General features: G+C 42.6%; 1 protein-coding gene across 2 annotated transcripts in view; it reads right to left on the bottom strand.

The window, feature by feature from the left end:
• LOC135557382 (serine/threonine-protein kinase MRCK beta-like) overlaps positions 1 to 15,404 on the bottom strand; it is a 143,302-nt gene extending 127,898 nt beyond the window's left edge. For both annotated transcript variants that reach the window (XM_064990602.1, XM_064990603.1), the window contains exon 1: positions 14,508 to 15,404. In XM_064990602.1, the coding sequence (XP_064846674.1) occupies positions 14,508 to 14,682 (175 nt within the window). In that variant the 5' untranslated portion in view covers positions 14,683 to 15,404. The remainder of the gene's footprint in view (positions 1 to 14,507) is intronic.
• Between the last annotated feature and the right edge of the window lie 1,157 nt (positions 15,405 to 16,561).

The raw sequence follows: 16,561 nt of genomic DNA, 5'->3' as shown, positions 1-16,561 counted from the left end.
TTGACAACATTATCCAATGAATAGAGAGTGACAACTTATCTTTGTCTGTTATGCTGATGTGTTACATACAAAATGGGATCAAAGAGGGTTTTTGGCAATGTTAGCAACCGCATAGAAAATGTTACTTAGGCTTTCAATAGGGATGGGCATTTAAAATAATATCACTATTTGAATAATCATGAAACGTTTTCAGAAACCCAGATAGTCAAAATACATGTTTAAAAGTTGGGAACGAGCTTGATGTGTAGCCTGCGTGACTTGGGAGCTCTGCTTACATCAGAGCGGGGGATGGGCTGGGGCCGGTCAATTACACACAGGAGGGAGAGAGCCATGCAGACTGGTGCAAGTGAAACAAACTGGTAGATCCCATATATTATCCATCATCCCATCTGGTAGTGCTTCTCTTGACTGCTCGAAGCGAACAAAGATAGCCAGCCATATTGTGCTGCGCTTTCTGTCCTTGTCTACAACTTCATTCAAATTAAAAAACGACCGACCTGATGGTTGCTTGTTGTCGTCTACTCCTCATTTAGCCAATTGAATTCTGTAATTTTAATTCCATTTTGCATTGATTAGAGATCTGACATTGATAGCTACACATGGAGCCCGACTGTGGTCTAGTGTCACTTTGAATGCCCGACAATAACAACAAGCGCGTGAAACCTCTGTAGGCTACGGTATGTCATAAAGGTTTTGAATTTGAAATGTCAGAGAGATAGTTATTTAATTTAGACAGTCTTTCCATTGTTAAAATAGGCCCGTTCGATTAGTCGATTAACCGTGCCCATCCCTAGCTTCCAAGTGCTGACACTTTATTCTGTATAAATATGCCTTAACTCCATCATAAACTATTTGGGAAACGGCAGCCAAGTCTAATAGAGCATGCTTATTTGGAAAATAAACCTGTCTCCACAGTGATCTGGTCAAAACAGACAAACCAGCAGACTAAGTCATGAGCCAGTATGGCCAACAGACCTCACAACACAGCCACAAACTGAGCACTGTACCCCATCTCTCCACCCCGGTTTACAAGGCTCTGCGGGAGGGCTGGCACGGACCCAAGCAGGGCCTGCTAGGAGCCAATCTGCAGCACTCCTCGCCATATGAGGACATGCAGACCGATCCTGTGTAGAGTGCGTTTATCACTCCCAAGCCTTTTTCTCTAAACAGAGGGAGCAACCTGCCTCTCGACTGTGTTCATTTAAACAAACGAGACGTTCATTCCCTCCTGTGGCAGATCCTTCATAGCCTACACGCAGAATGACGGGTTCACGGCTCGGCAATGGAGCTCACAAAAGGGTCACGATACACACATGAAGTGTGGAGTAATGGCTACCACAAAATGTAACACGCATGCTAAAACCTGTGGACCATTAGCACTGATGATTTTGACAACAACTTAAACTGAGCACACCCTTTGCCTTCAGGTCCCTGTTAGGTTGTTTATTTTATCTCTGATGTGATTGGTCCCTCGCAGCATTCAAGGTGAGGTGGTGAGGATTTACTTAACCAATAAAAATGTGGGTAGGCTGTGTCCCCTTGACAGAGCAGATAGCAGTGGGCCAAGTGACCACCCACCAATCACTGGATTGCTTGAAGGATTACGTAAACCAGCATCATGAAATGAGCTCTCAGATTATAATCTCGATTTGATGCTCTGCATATGCATACCAAGAGAGCGACAGTGAAAGGCCGACATGTGGGCCTTGTTAGTATAAGGAAAGTGACAACAAATTACTTGCACGCTAGTGTCTCCACACAACCATCAGGCGTCATATGTCGATTGAAGTGCCAACATGATTCTAGCTAAACCCTTTGAAGACAAAGACCGGACTTTCATATCCTCAGCCTAAATTACGTGTTATTTCTGTAATTCACACAAGCCCCATCTTGTCAATTACAATAAACTCCCATCACCGGCAATCAGAGTGATTCCATGCGGAAAGTGAAACACCAGCTACAGAAGCTTTGCAGTAATGTACTTTTTATAGGATCTCCGCAACCGTCATGAAATTACTTGCACTTTTTTGGCAAACATCACAATAGCGTGAATGGAAATGTAGAGCGCAGTGCTTTTTCATTCATAGCTCAAACTCTAATTAGGTCTCTGCCTACACTGAGCTGCTTTGGAAAAATGTATACAGTACATAGAGTACTTCAACAATTCTAGCAGCCAGTGTCATTGAACCCCTTAGGTAGTTGGTCGTTCTTTACGCCATAGAATGTTCAGTAGGCAGGAGGGTGCCTGCCGCTTTGACAGCTGCTTTAGGCTCCCGTACAGATCCAGAGGGTATACGCTTGGCACAGGACAGAGTGCCACTTGGAGAACGGGCAGCCCAGTGACAGAGGCATCAGCTGTTCACACTGATGGAAAGAAGAACCATTGTCTTCTAATTAAATAGATTACTGGTAGCCTTAAACGAATGCCATTCATGTCAACGCAACTACGATTTGTGGACGTGCACTGCAAGATGTTTAAGAGGAAGCTTTAAATATAATTTAAGCTTATTTAACTTAATTCCCCTCGCCCGAGATGCATTTCATTCATCCGTCTATATGAAACATTAGCCTAAAAGTATGTTGTCATCTTAAACAGGACACCTAAACTGAACAGGACTCAGAGGGCGGAGGTAATAAATTGCAGATGTAACATGATAATCTAGCCAAGAGGGATTGATGGCAAAAGTCAGTCAGTGCTTTCCAACACCGAAGCCATGACATAGGCTACCGGTGACAGAGCAGGAACGTGAAGACCGCTTTGGACTGGCAGCCCTACTCAGAATCTGACGGATGTGCAGCACTACCCAAAGTCAACTCAATCTACAGCAGTAAATCTCTCCTGCTCCCTTCAGTATGGGCCAGACTGTACACCCCCATCCATCACCACCAAAGCATGGGTTTTCAGACGCAAATACTTATTTTCCACCATCATTTGCAAATAAATTCATTAAAAATCCTACAATGTGATTTTCTGGATTTTCTTCCCTCATTTTGTCTGTCATAATTGGTGGCTGACTAAATACTTTTTTGCCCCACTGTGTGTGTGTGTGTGTATATATCCCCTGATGTGCAGGAACACTGCAGAGATGGGGTGCTGTGCTCACTGATTTAAGTGGTGAAGATCCCTTTTTAGAAGTGCTGGCACAGGCATAAAAGTTGGTCTAATTTACTTTAAAGTCTTGGCGATTTACATTGTTTTGTTCACAATTAGGTTGTTTTTCAATGTTTGAGTTTGCTTCAAATGCTAAGCTACCAGTCAGATTCTCTCACAGTGTTTCTCAAAATGCATACTACCGTGCTCAGAGCACACAAATTGGAGCACGGGAGGATGAGTCCAAATCGAAGGAAACGGAGCACGGAGGGCACTTCTCTAATGGGTATAATCCGTTCGTATATATTTTCAAGCAACTATGTAAAAAAATGATGCAACATTTCTTCAAATCAATGGCAGCCATTATTTGAGCTGAAGTGAAAGAAAATAGACTGACTTCGGAATGAAATGTTGCCTGTTCACATCTCATATGTTGCCTACCTACAATATTGTATCTTGATTTGTTAATAAATACATGCTGCATTCATTTTGGCATGTTTACCTGCCTACGTACCGCAGATCGCAAGCCCATCATAAGTCAATAGGGCTAACTGGCTAGCTACTACTGTTAGCCTCAAAGAACTGTTAGCTAGCTACCCACGAAGAATTGACATCCATCTTGCACAATATTAGTATTAGGTCACAGAATGTGTTTAAACGTCACAACCCTAATGCAAGTATCTCAAAACTTCGATTGTAACAAAATAAACAGTAGACAGCAGAGATCTTAATCCAGGCGAGGATTGTCTCTGCCGCTGTTACCAGGTTGGAAAAGTAACTTCTTGGTCCAACAGCCACTCTGGCAGGTAGTTAAAAAGAAAAAGTCCAACCACTCAGATTTACGAGCAAAAATGTTGAATTGCACAAAAAATCTAAAGTAACAGGTGAGCATCCTTTGTTTATAAAACAAGAAATGTATTACCAGTTAGAAATTATGTAATATACTTCTAAATTCAATTTCATCACCCGAGTCTTATTCACACCCTTTGAATTTTTCCACAGTGTTGTGTTACAGTCAATTTAAAAAGTGGATTAAATTTAGATTTTACATCACAATATTCCATAACGTCAACGTGGAATTATGTGTTTAGAAATGTACACAAATGAATAAAGAATGAAAAGCTGAGTCAATAAGGTCAGGAGTAAAAATAAGTTGCATGAACTCAATGTGTGCAATAAGTGTTTATGAACATGAATTTTTGAATGACTACTCTCTACCCCACATATACAGTAATATGTAAGGTACCCTCAGTCGAACATTGAATTTAAAACAGATTCAACCACAAAGACCAGAGGAGCATTACAATGCCTCGAAGAAAGACACCTATTGGTAGAAGTGTAAAAACAAAAGAACATCCTGTTGAGTATGTAAGGTACCCTCAGTCGAACATCCTGTTGAGTATGTAAGGTACCCTCAGTCAAACATCCTGTTGAGTATGTAAGGTACCCTCAGTCGAACATCCTGTTGAGTATGTAAGGTACCCTCAGTCGAACATCCTGTTGAGTATGTAAGGTACCCTCAGTCAAACATCCCGTTGAGTATGTAAGGTACCCTCAGTCAAACATCCCGTTGAGTATGTAAGGTACCCTCAGTCAAACATCCCGTTGAGTATGTAAGGTACCCTCAGTCGAACATCCCGTTGAGTATGTAAGGTACCCTCAGTCGAACATCCCGTTGAGTATGTAAGGTACCCTCAGTCGAACATCCCGTTGAGTATGTAAGGTACCCTCAGTCGAACATCCCGTTGAGTATGTAAGGTACCCTCAGTCGAACATCCTGTTGAGTATGTAAGGTACCCTCAGTCAAACATCCTGTTGAGTATGTAAGGTACCCTCAGTCGAACATCCTGTTGAGTATGTAAGGTACCCTCAGTCAAACATCCTGTTGAGTATGTAAGGTACCCTCAGTCAAACAAATTGAACATCCTGTTGAGTATGTAAGGTACCCTCAGTCGAACATCCTGTTGAGTATGTAAGGTACCCTCAGTCGAACATCCTGTTGAGTATGTAAGGTACCCTCAGTCGAACATCCTGTTGAGTATGTAAGGTACCCTCAGTCAAACATCCTGTTGAGTATGTAAGGTACCCTCAGTCGAACATCCTGTTGAGTATGTAAGGTACCCTCAGTCGAACATCCTGTTGAGTATGTAAGGTACCCTCAGTCGAACATCCTGTTGAGTATGTAAGGTACCCTCAGTCGAACAAATTGAACATCCTGTTGAGTATGTAAGGTACCCTCAGTCAAACATCCTGTTGAGTATGTAAGGTACCCTCAGTCGAACATCCTGTTGAGTATGTAAGGTACCCTCAGTCGAACATCCTGTTGAGTATGTAAGGTACCCTCAGTCGAACAAATTGAACATCCTGTTGAGTATGTAAGGTACCCTCAGTCGAACATCCTGTTGAGTATGTAAGGTACCCTCAGTCGAACATCCTGTTGAGTATGTAAGGTACCCTCATTCGAACATCCTGTTGAGTATGTAAGGTACCCTCAGTCGAACATCCTGTTGAGTATGTAAGGTACCCTCAGTCAAACATCCTGTTGAGTATTTAAGGTACCCTCAGTCGAACATCCTGTTGAGTATGTAAGGTACCCTCAGTCGAACAAATTGAACACCCTGTTGAGTATGTAAGGTACCCTCAGTCGAACATCCTGTTGAGTATGTAAGGTACCCTCAGTCGAACATCCTGTTGAGTATGTAAGGTACCCTCAGTCGAACATCCTGTTGAGTATGTAAGGTACCCTCAGTCGAACATCCTGTTGAGTATGTAAGGTACCCTCAGTCAAACATCCTGTTGAGTATTTAAGGTACCCTCAGTCGAACATCCTGTTGAGTATGTAAGGTACCCTCAGTCGAACATCCTGTTGAGTATGTAAGGTACCCTCAGTCGAACATCCTGTTGAGTATGTAAGGTACCCTCAGTCAAACATCCTGTTGAGTATTTAAGGTACCCTCAGTCGAACATCCTGTTGAGTATGTAAGGTACCCTCAGTCGAACAAATTGAACACCCTGTTGAGTATGTAAGGTACCCTCAGTCGAACATCCTGTTGAGTATGTAAGGTACCCTCAGTCGAACATCCTGTTGAGTATGTAAGGTACCCTCAGTCGAACATCCTGTTGAGTATGTAAGGTACCCTCAGTCGAACATCCTGTTGAGTATGTAAGGTACCCTCAGTCAAACATCCTGTTGAGTATTTAAGGTACCCTCAGTCGAACATCCTGTTGAGTATGTAAGGTACCCTCAGTCGAACATCCTGTTGAGTATGTAAGGTACCCTCAGTCGAACATCCTGTTGAGTATGTAAGGTACCCTCAGTCAAACATCCTGTTGAGTATTTAAGGTACCCTCAGTCGAACATCCTGTTGAGTATGTAAGGTACCCTCAGTCGAACAAATTGAACACCCTGTTGAGTATGTAAGGTACCCTCAGTCGAACATCCTGTTGAGTATGTAAGGTACCCTCAGTCGAACATCCTGTTGAGTATGTAAGGTACCCTCAGTCAAACATCCTGTTGAGTGTGTAAGGTACCCTCAGTCGAACAAATTGAACATCCTGTTGAGTATGTAAGGTACCCTCAGTCAAACATCCTGTTGAGTATGTAAGGTACCCTCAGTCGAACAAATTGAACATCCTGTTGAGTATGTAAGGTACCCTCAGTCAAACATCCTGTTGAGTATGTAAGGTACCCTCAGTCGAACAAATTGAACATCCTGTTGAGTATGTAAGGTACCCTCAGTCAAACATCCTGTTGAGTATGTAAGGTACCCTCAGTCAAACATCCTGTTGAGTGTGTAAGGTACCCTCAGTCGAACAAATTGAACATCCTGTTGAGTATGTAAGGTACCCTCAGTCGAACAAATTGAACATCCTGTTGAGTATGTAAGGTACCCTCAGTCAAACAAATTGAACATCCTGTTGAGTATGTAAGGTACCCTCAGTCGAACATCCTGTTGAGTATGTAAGGTACCCTCAGTCGAACATCCTGTTGAGTATGTAAGGTACCCTCAGTCGAACATCCTGTTGAGTATTTAAGGTACCCTCAGTCGAACAAATTGAACATCCTGTTGAGCATGGTGAAGCTGGATGTTATTTCCCCACTTTCCATGTCAACAGGCTATAAAGGTCTGGGGATGTTGGGGAATTCAAATAGAGAAGAAGAGAAGAAGATGCAAACTTTAGGCTACTTGGTGAATTTGCAAGGCATGCAAGACATTGTGAGGTGTAGAGTACCAAAACATTCAGTGCATTCGGAAAGTATTCAGCCCCAGGGACTTTGATCACATTGTTACGTTACAGCCTTATACTAAAATAAAATACAAATCAACACACAATGTCAAAGCGAAAACAGGTTTAGACATTTTAGCAAATGTATTAAATATGAAAACAGAAACACCTACTTTCATACAGTGGGGCAAAAAAGTATTTAGTCAGCCACCAATTGTGCAAGTTCTCCAACTTAAAAAGATGAGAGAGGCCTGTAATTTTCATCATGGGCACACTTCAACTATGACAGACAAAATTAGGGAGAAAAAAAAAATCCAGAAAATCACATTGTAGGATTTTTAATAAATTTATTTGCAAATTATGGTGGAAAATAAGTATTTGGTCACCTACAAACAAGCAAGATTTCTGGCTCACACAGACCTGTAACTTCTTCTTTAAGAGGCTCCTCTGTCCTCCACTTTTTACCTTACATTTACATTTAAGTCATTTAGCAGACGCTCTTATCCAGAGCGACTTACAAATTGGTGAATTCACCTTCTGACATCAGTGGAACAGCCACTTTACAATAGTGCATCTAAATCATTTAACCTGGGGGGTGTGAAGGATTGCTTTATCCTATCCTAGGTATTCCTTGAAGAGGTGGGGTTTCAGGTGTCTCCGGAAGGTGGTGATTGACTCCGCTGTCCTGGCGTCGTGAGGGAGTTTGTTCCACCATTGGGGGGCCAGAGCATTTCAGTGTACAATCCAGGGTTAAACCAGTCTAGTCTCTTGAACTTGGCCAATCTCCAGATTCATTACAAGATTTAGCTAATGATTTGGCCCTGTATTAATGGCACCTGTTTGAACTTGTTATCAGTATAAAAGACCTGTCCACAACCCCAAACATTCACACTCCAAACTCCACTATGGCCAAGACCAAAGAGCTGTCAAAGGACAATAGAAACAAAATTGTAGACCTGCACCAGGCTGGGAAGACTGAATCTGCAATAGGTAAGCAGCTTGGTTTGAAGAAATCAACTGTGGGAGCAATTAGTAGGAAATGTAAGACATACAAGACCACTGATAATCTCCCTCGATCTGGAGCTCCACGCAAGATCTCACCCCGTTGGGTCAAAATGATCACAAGAACGGTGAGCAAAAATCCCAAAACCACACGGGGGGACCTAGTGAATGACCTGCAGAGAGCTGGGACCAAAGTAACAAAGCCTACCATCAGTAACACACTACGCCGCCAGGGACTCAAATCCTGCAGTGCCAGATGTATCCCCCTGCTTAAGTCAGTACATGTCCAGGCCCGTCTGAAGTTTGCTAGAGAGCATTTGGATGATCCAGAAGAAGATTGGGAGAATGTCATATGGTCAGATGAAACCAAAATAGAACTTTTGGGTAAAAACTCAACTTGTTGTGTTTGGAGGACAAAGAATGCTGAGTTGCATCCAAAGAACACCATACCTACTGTGAAGCATGGGGGTGGAAACATCATGCTTTAGGGCCGTTTTTCTACAAAGGGACCAGGACGACTGATCCATGTAAAGGAAAGAATGAATGGGGCCATCTATCCTGAGATTTTGAGTGAAAACCTCCTTCCATCAGCAAGGGCATTGAAGATGAAATGTGGCTAGGTCTTTCAGTATGACAATGATCCCAAACACACCACCCGGGCAACGAAGGAGTGGCTTCGTAAGAAGCATTTCAAGGTCCTGGAGTGGCCTCGCCAGTCTCCAGATCTCAACCCCATAGAAAATCTTTGGAGGGAGATGAAAGTCTGTGTTGCCCAGCAACAGCCCCAAAACATCACTGCTCTAGAGGAGATATGCATGGAGAAATGGGCCAAAATGCCAAGCATCACGTCTGGAGGAAACCTGGCAGCATCATGCTGTGGGGGGTGTTTTTCCAGGGACTGGGAAACTAGTCAGGATTGAGGGAAAGATGAACGGAGCAAAGTACAGAGAGATCCTTGATGAAGTCCTGAGCGCTCTGGAGCAGGTTCAGACTGGGGTGAAGGTCCAACTTCCAACAGAACAACGACCCTAAGCACACAGCCAAGACACAGGAGTGGCTATGGCACAAGTCTCTGAATGTCATTGACTGGCCCTGCCAGACTACGGACTTGAACCAGATCGAACATTTCTGGAGAATAGGGGTGCAAGACATATCGGTGAACATATCGGAATCAGCCGATATTAACTAAAAATGCCAACATCGTGTCGGCCAATGTCTAATTAAAAACCTTTGTCAAAGCTGACGTGCATAGCTGTATAATGTAGGTACATGACGTAATGACGCTACGTAAAATGTTGCGCTATACGTGCAACACAGCATTCCTAAACTAGCCCACCATGTCTGCTGTGTGGGTCAAGCAATCATTTGAAAGAGTAACAAAATTTCAGTGAGACAACTCAAAGGCGAAAGCCATTAAAGCCAAGATAATGGAAATCAATGCCCTTGAAAGTCCACCGTTCTCTGCCGTGGATGATGTTGGCTTCCGCCGACTGGTCAAGCACCGGTACACACTACCAAGTGCGCTATTTTTCAGATGTTGCCCTACCGGAGTAACACAGTAATAGCGTCGCTGTTATTAGCTTCACGACATACATACTATGGAACGCCATTTGGGTCTTTGCATGTCAAAGAAAATACAGTAGCACTGTCAAAGCTGTACAAACAAACACCGGCCACGAAGGATGTCTTTACAATACCTCGTTAGTAATAAAGCATCATTTGTTCGACCGCAACTTCTGGGGTACCTTGCTTTAGCTTGGTACCTAGCTAGCACCAATACAACCAGCCTGAAAACAATGACCAGTAGAAACTGCAGTCATTTTCATTATTCTTAGCAATGATTTAGGAATCCTTGTGACTAAGTATTAGCTCGGTAGCCACTTGTTTGCCGATTGAAATTGAACTTCAGTTCATGAAAATAAATAGCTAGCCAGCTACTTGATCCTGTTGCCCAAAGCAACATTATAAGCAGCCAGCTAGCTTCATCTGGCTACTGAGGCTCGAACGCATTGGGTTGTGTTGTGACGCTAGCCACAATAGTGGAATTTGAAGTTTGCCTTTAAAATAAAAATGCATCATTGACAGCAATGCAAATGAATACAAATAGCAGAATTATGCCAAACTTTTATTTTGAAGGAAAACTTCAAATTCCACTATTGTGGCTAGCGTCACAACACAATCCAGTGTTGAAGGATCTGTAGAGAAGAATAGGAAAAACTCCCCTAATACAGGCGTGCAAAGCTTGTAGCGTCATACACAAGACTCTAGGCTGTATTCGCTGCCCAGGGTGCTTCAGAGTACTAAGTAAAGGGTCTGAATACGTACGTAAATGTGATCAGTTCTACATTTTTTTTATACATTTACAAAAATGTCTAATAACCTGCTTTGTCATCATGGGGTATTGTGTTGCGTGTAGATTGATGAGGGGAAAACATTTAATACATTTTAGAATAAGGCTGTAAAGTAACATTGTGAATACTTCCCGAATGCACTGTATGAGCAGGCTTCTGCCTCTCTCCATTGAGCTGGCCTGCCTACTCTGCCAGCCTGGTCTCAGACACAACATCGTAAACGTAAATCCAGGACACTATAATTAGTATGTTAGGTTACGTTTGGTACAGTTACATAAGACATGGTTTCTTAACTCAAAAACTAAAGTAGGGTGATTGGTCAGCGTGGATGGGTGGGCGTATATAACCGAATCTCCTCACGGACAACTTTAGTCTTTTCAATTACTTACAACTTGAGCTACTTAGCATGTTAGCTAACCCTTCCGCTAACTATCACCTTAACCATTTCAACTAACCCTAACCATTTAAACTAGCTTCTAAATGTAACCCCAACCACTAGCCAAGCATAACGTTAGGCACCTACAGTTGAAATCGGAAGTTCACACACTTAGGTTGTAGTCATTAAAACTCATTTTTCAACCACTCCACAAATTTATTTTTAAGAAGCTATAGTTTTTGCAAGTCGGTTAGGATATCTACTTTGTGCATGACACAAGTCATTTTTCCAACAATTGTTTACAGACAGATTAATTTCACTGTATCACAATTCCAGTGGGTCAGAAGTTTACATACACTAAGTTGACTGTGCCATTAAACAGCTTGGTAAATGACAGAAAATTATGTAATGGCTTTAGAAGCTTGTGATTGACTCAAATGATGTTGATTAGCCTATTGGAGATAGGCCTTGAAATACATCGTCAAACTCAGTGCCTCCTTGCTTGATATCATGGGAAAGTCAAAAGAAACCAGCCAAGACCTCAATTGTTTCTTTGTAGACTGGGGTCGAGACCCAGGGGCTCGAGCTTGATGACGAGTTTGGAGGGTACTATGGTGTTAAATGCTGAGCTGTAGTCAATGAACAGCATTCTCACATAGGTATTCCTCTTGTCCAGATGGGTTAGGGCAGTGTGGTTGAGATTGTCATCTAAAATAGATGAAAATTGCTTCCATTGCCGAAGTCGAGGATTGGTAGGGATAGTCAGTTTTACTAGGGTAAGTTCGGCGGCGTGAGTGGAGGAGGCTTTGTTGCGGAATAGAAAGCCGACTCTAGATTTGATTTTAGATTGGAGATGTTTGATAGGAGTCTGGAAGGAGAGTTTACAGTCTAGCCAGACACCTAGGTACTTAAAGATGTCCACATATTCTAGGTCGGAACCATCCAGGGTGGTGATGCTAGTCGGGCGTGCGGGTGCAGGCAGCGAACGGTTGAAAAGCATGCATTTGGTTTTACTAGCAGTTGGAGGCCACGGAAGGAGTGTTGTATGGCATTGAAGCTCGTTTGGAGGTTAGATTTCACAGTGTCCAAGGACGGGCCGGAAGTATACAGAATGGTGTCGTCTGCGTAGAGGTGGATCAGGGAACCACCCGCAGCAAGAGCAACATCATTGATATATACAGAGGAAAGAGTCGGCCCGAGAATTGAACCCTGTGGCACCCCCATAGAGACTGCCAGAGGACCGGACAGCATGCCCTCCAATTTGACACACTGAACTCTGTCTGCAAAGTAGTTGGTGAACCGAGCACATGGTGCGGTTGGCCCTGGGTTCCTCCTAATGCCAGACAATGCTAGACCTCATGTGGCTGGAGTGTGTCAGCAATTCCTGCAAGAGGAAGGCATTGATGCTATGGACAGGCCCGCCCGTTCCCCAGACCTGAATCCAATTGAGCACATATGGGACATCATGTCTCGCTCCATCCACCAACGCCACGTTGCACCACAGACTGTCCAGGAGTTGGCAGATGCTTTAGTCCAGGTCTGGGAGGAGATCCCTCAGGAGACCATCCGCCACCTCATCAGGAGCATGACCAGGCGTTGTAGGGAGGTCATACAGGCACGTGGAGGCCACACAGGCACGTGGAGGCCACACACACACACTACTGAGCATAATTTTGACTTGTTTTAAGGACATTACATCAAAGTTGGATCAGCCTGTAGTGTGGTTTTCCACTTTACTTTTTAGTGTGACTCCAAATCCAGACCTCCATGGGTTGATAAATTTGTTTTCCATTGATCATTTTTGTGTGACTGTTGTCAGCACATTCAACGATGTAAAGAAAAAGTATTTAATAAGATTTCATTCATTCAGATCTAGGATGTGTTATTTTTGTGTTCCCTTGTTTTTTTTTAGAAGTGTATTATTTGAAATGCAAATCCAGGTGAATACCTCAGGAAGCTGGTTGAGAGAATTCCAAGAGTGTGCTAATCCGTCATCAAGGCAAAGGGTGGCTATTTGAAGCATCTCAAAAAAACATTTGGATTTCTTTTAACTTTTTTGGTTACTACATGATTCCATGTGTTATTTCATAGTTTTGATGTCTTCACTATTATTCTACAATGTAGAAATAAAATAAAAATAAAAACCCTTGAATGAGTAGGTGTTCTAAAACTTTTGACCGGTAGTGTATATCACTCTACCTTTCACCCATTTTGTGGTGACTGAACACAACCCTGAGGTGTTCGATCTGACCAAAACCACAGCAATAAACTTGACTCTAATCCAAACCTAATTTAGCATATCCGATTCAGATAGTTAAGCAGCTACTTTGTAGAATCAGGTGTGTTAAATTAGGGTTGGACTGAAAACCCACAGGACAGTAGATCTCATTTCGCTGCCCTGGTTGAATTCCAGAAGGACCATTCACAAACAGGCCTAGGATAAATCAAATGAGCCCATGTGATGAATCCAGTGGTAGGGCAGGAAACTGTGCAGCCATACTCTCTCCCCCCCTCATCGGATGCTGACTTAAGATAGTTCCAGGACCCAAGGAGGAGTGGTGCACTGGACTCTCTTTGACAGTGAAAACAGAGTTGTGGCACCTTCTGATGACAGCGACCGTATTTTCAGGAGCAGACACACCGGGGTGTAATCTCATTAATGACGTCAATGAAAATCCCAAGTTAGAGAATCCTCTCATTGTATCGAATGACTGCAGCCCTGGGGGGGGGGGGGGTCCTGACATAAAACATGAGGAATTCTGTCACGAAGTATAGTTTGCTTGTTATTCATTCTGAATAATAACAATTGGCCTATTTGGCTAAATTAAGTTGGATCATTCCTCAATTTCCCTTGACCTGGAAACTATAAACCACGAGGTTATGAGCCTCACCCTCACCTGAGTATGAGGTTCAAATTGGAGATGTGGTCACATTTGTAGAACAGCCCTGACAAGTAAAATGTAAACAGTGCCTGATAGGACAGGCTGAAGTCAGCAACCGGTTTCCCTGACAAAACACAATCCTTTTGAGTGCATTCTGTTTGTATTTTGATTCCACACACACACCGAGTCGCAATAGATAAGCAATCCAACAAAAACAGTACATTCACCTCTGTAAGAGAACACTAACCCGGCCACATTTCAGAAACGAATGTTTAGTGTGAAGAGGTATAGACAAAAAAAATGATCATGAAGGTATTGGTTATTTCACAAACTATATGCACAATGTACCATGACTTGAAATATAAGTAGCCTAATTGGTTTAAATGCGAGTATGCTAGAGCTTTATGTAATTATTCCAAATGACTGACTCTTAGCTAGGCCAGAAATGCAGTTCGCTTGTCAGATAGAGTTAGCATAGATGGCTTACAAGTAACGGAGAACGTATAATTGCACATAAAGAGCACAAGCCCTGGCACAGACCATGAAATCAGAGCAGGTTACCAAATGTAAAAACGTACCCCATTCCAGAAAGTCCGTCACATGTTTCTCTCGTTTCAAATGAGAGTTGCTGCATTCGTTGTACAAACATATCAGGATATCCAGAAGGGTCTCCACGCTCAGTGAACTTGCGTTCTTTTGGGTTCCGTCCACGAGCAATTGCTCCAACTTCTTCAGGCGTACCTTCGCTGACATTTTTCTATCAATGAGCGAAGATAGTTACCACTCTTAGTCGAAAAACCGCTCCCCGGGTTGGTATGGAAGAAGAAATATAACCCTACCCCCTTCACGCGCAACCGAAAAAGTAAAGATTTATTTTCCCAAAGTGGAGCATTTGGGTGTATTCATTATGCCGAATATGTTGCAAAACGTTTTGAAACAAAAACAGCTCACTCCAAACGGAAACGTTTTGAAAGGAAAACGAGTTTCTATTCGACAAAATACAAGTGGGTCCCTCCCCGTTTAGTTTGCAGTGTTTGCTTCCGTCTAGTGCTTAAACAATACATAGTTAACATTAGAGTTAATGAATACACCCCTGAAATCCCAAACTCCAATTTAGCTAGCTAGAAAAAAAGAAAAGACGGACATTTTGATAGACAATGTTTATCCATAGATTTGTCTTGTTCTAAGCGTCGCCACCGTGTTCCCTTCACTCAGACTCGAGGCTCAGTGGGTCCCATTTGCTTTAATCCCGACAAGTGATGTCGGGTTTTCCTCCCGTCGAATCTCAGGTTGACCGGTCGGATTATCTACTCATTCGCATTCCCAATAAATCTTCTTCAACACTGCTAAAGAGGGGTATGCACACAAAATTGTGGCGTGGCTGTCTTTTCGTAGATTAAACCATTTTTTCTTAATAGCATCCAATAGTAGCCGGTGTGACTCACAACGGAACTGAAGCCGTGTCCAGCCTTGTCTCTCCCTAGTTTGCAGAAGAGTCGAGACCAGGGAATATGGAGCCCCCTGCCTACCCACACCGGAAACGCAATGGATAGGTGACGTCATTCCATGATAGACGGACACTGGGAGCAATGGTGCTTTAATATGGAATGCTTTTTGGGTATTTGCCTGTCAAAAAATATATACATCAAATAATGCTCTGTACACATCGTGACGCTTTTCATTACGCCATATGTCATCTTCACGGAGTCTTGTGCCCGTTTACATCATAACGTATGTCATTACATCTTAGGTCATCTTCATGGAGTCTTGCCCCACTGCTGAACCTGAATGGAGAAGTGTAGTGTTTGTTATGCAAATTGGAGGAGAGCGTGCAAAATCACATGTGAAGCTAAACCGGGAAAAGGGGCCATATTACAATCTATGTATTGTTATAATTGTGTTGTTTCCTCTATAACCTGTTAGTACATATGCCTTGACACTGTGCCTTGATACTATTATAGCTAGCGACCTCCACCTAATAATTATTATCAAATACAAATGTCATTACCATAGGCCGAATTACTTTTGAGGTGATGTGATTGGTGTGAAGCCAAATCCAAATTGGCTTCCCTTTACCCTTTTTTTTGGTGCACCAGGATCATTCATATTCTCAGATTAGCGCAACATTGATTGGCTATTATAAAAAAATATATATATCATGGGAGGCCAAATGCTCGCTGGCTTCCCTTGTATTCAATGTAACAATATCATCTTATTTTTGACCAGACAGCATCAGATAAATGGGCTTCACATACAGAGACGGATGCTTTCTCCAGTGAGTTTACATTCAGCCTCTTGTGAATAGAAGGAACATGATGAAACACAGAGAGATGGAAGATCATTTTTTTTATATGGGGTGCTGTTTTGATGCATCTACTGTGGGCTTCATGGGATGGCTTTATGGGATAGCTAGCAACTTGTAAACAATTACCCATCCCATTCCATACACACCACTGGAGGAGAGCCTGTCTCTCATCAGAGATTGCATTTATTTTGGGAGATTGCAAAATATGACCTTTTTATTCAAGACATGATACAAATATTGTTTCAGGTGATACTAAAACATGTTTTGTTTAGTTACTTTTTCCTCAACTTGTTTCTTTAACTTTATAGCATGTCAAGCTAGCTTGCA

This window comes from Oncorhynchus masou, chromosome 16, assembly GCF_036934945.1.
Source record: "Oncorhynchus masou masou isolate Uvic2021 chromosome 16, UVic_Omas_1.1, whole genome shotgun sequence".
Lineage (NCBI taxonomy): Eukaryota > Metazoa > Chordata > Actinopteri > Salmoniformes > Salmonidae > Oncorhynchus > Oncorhynchus masou.
This window is presented reverse-complemented; position numbering and strand designations above follow the sequence as displayed.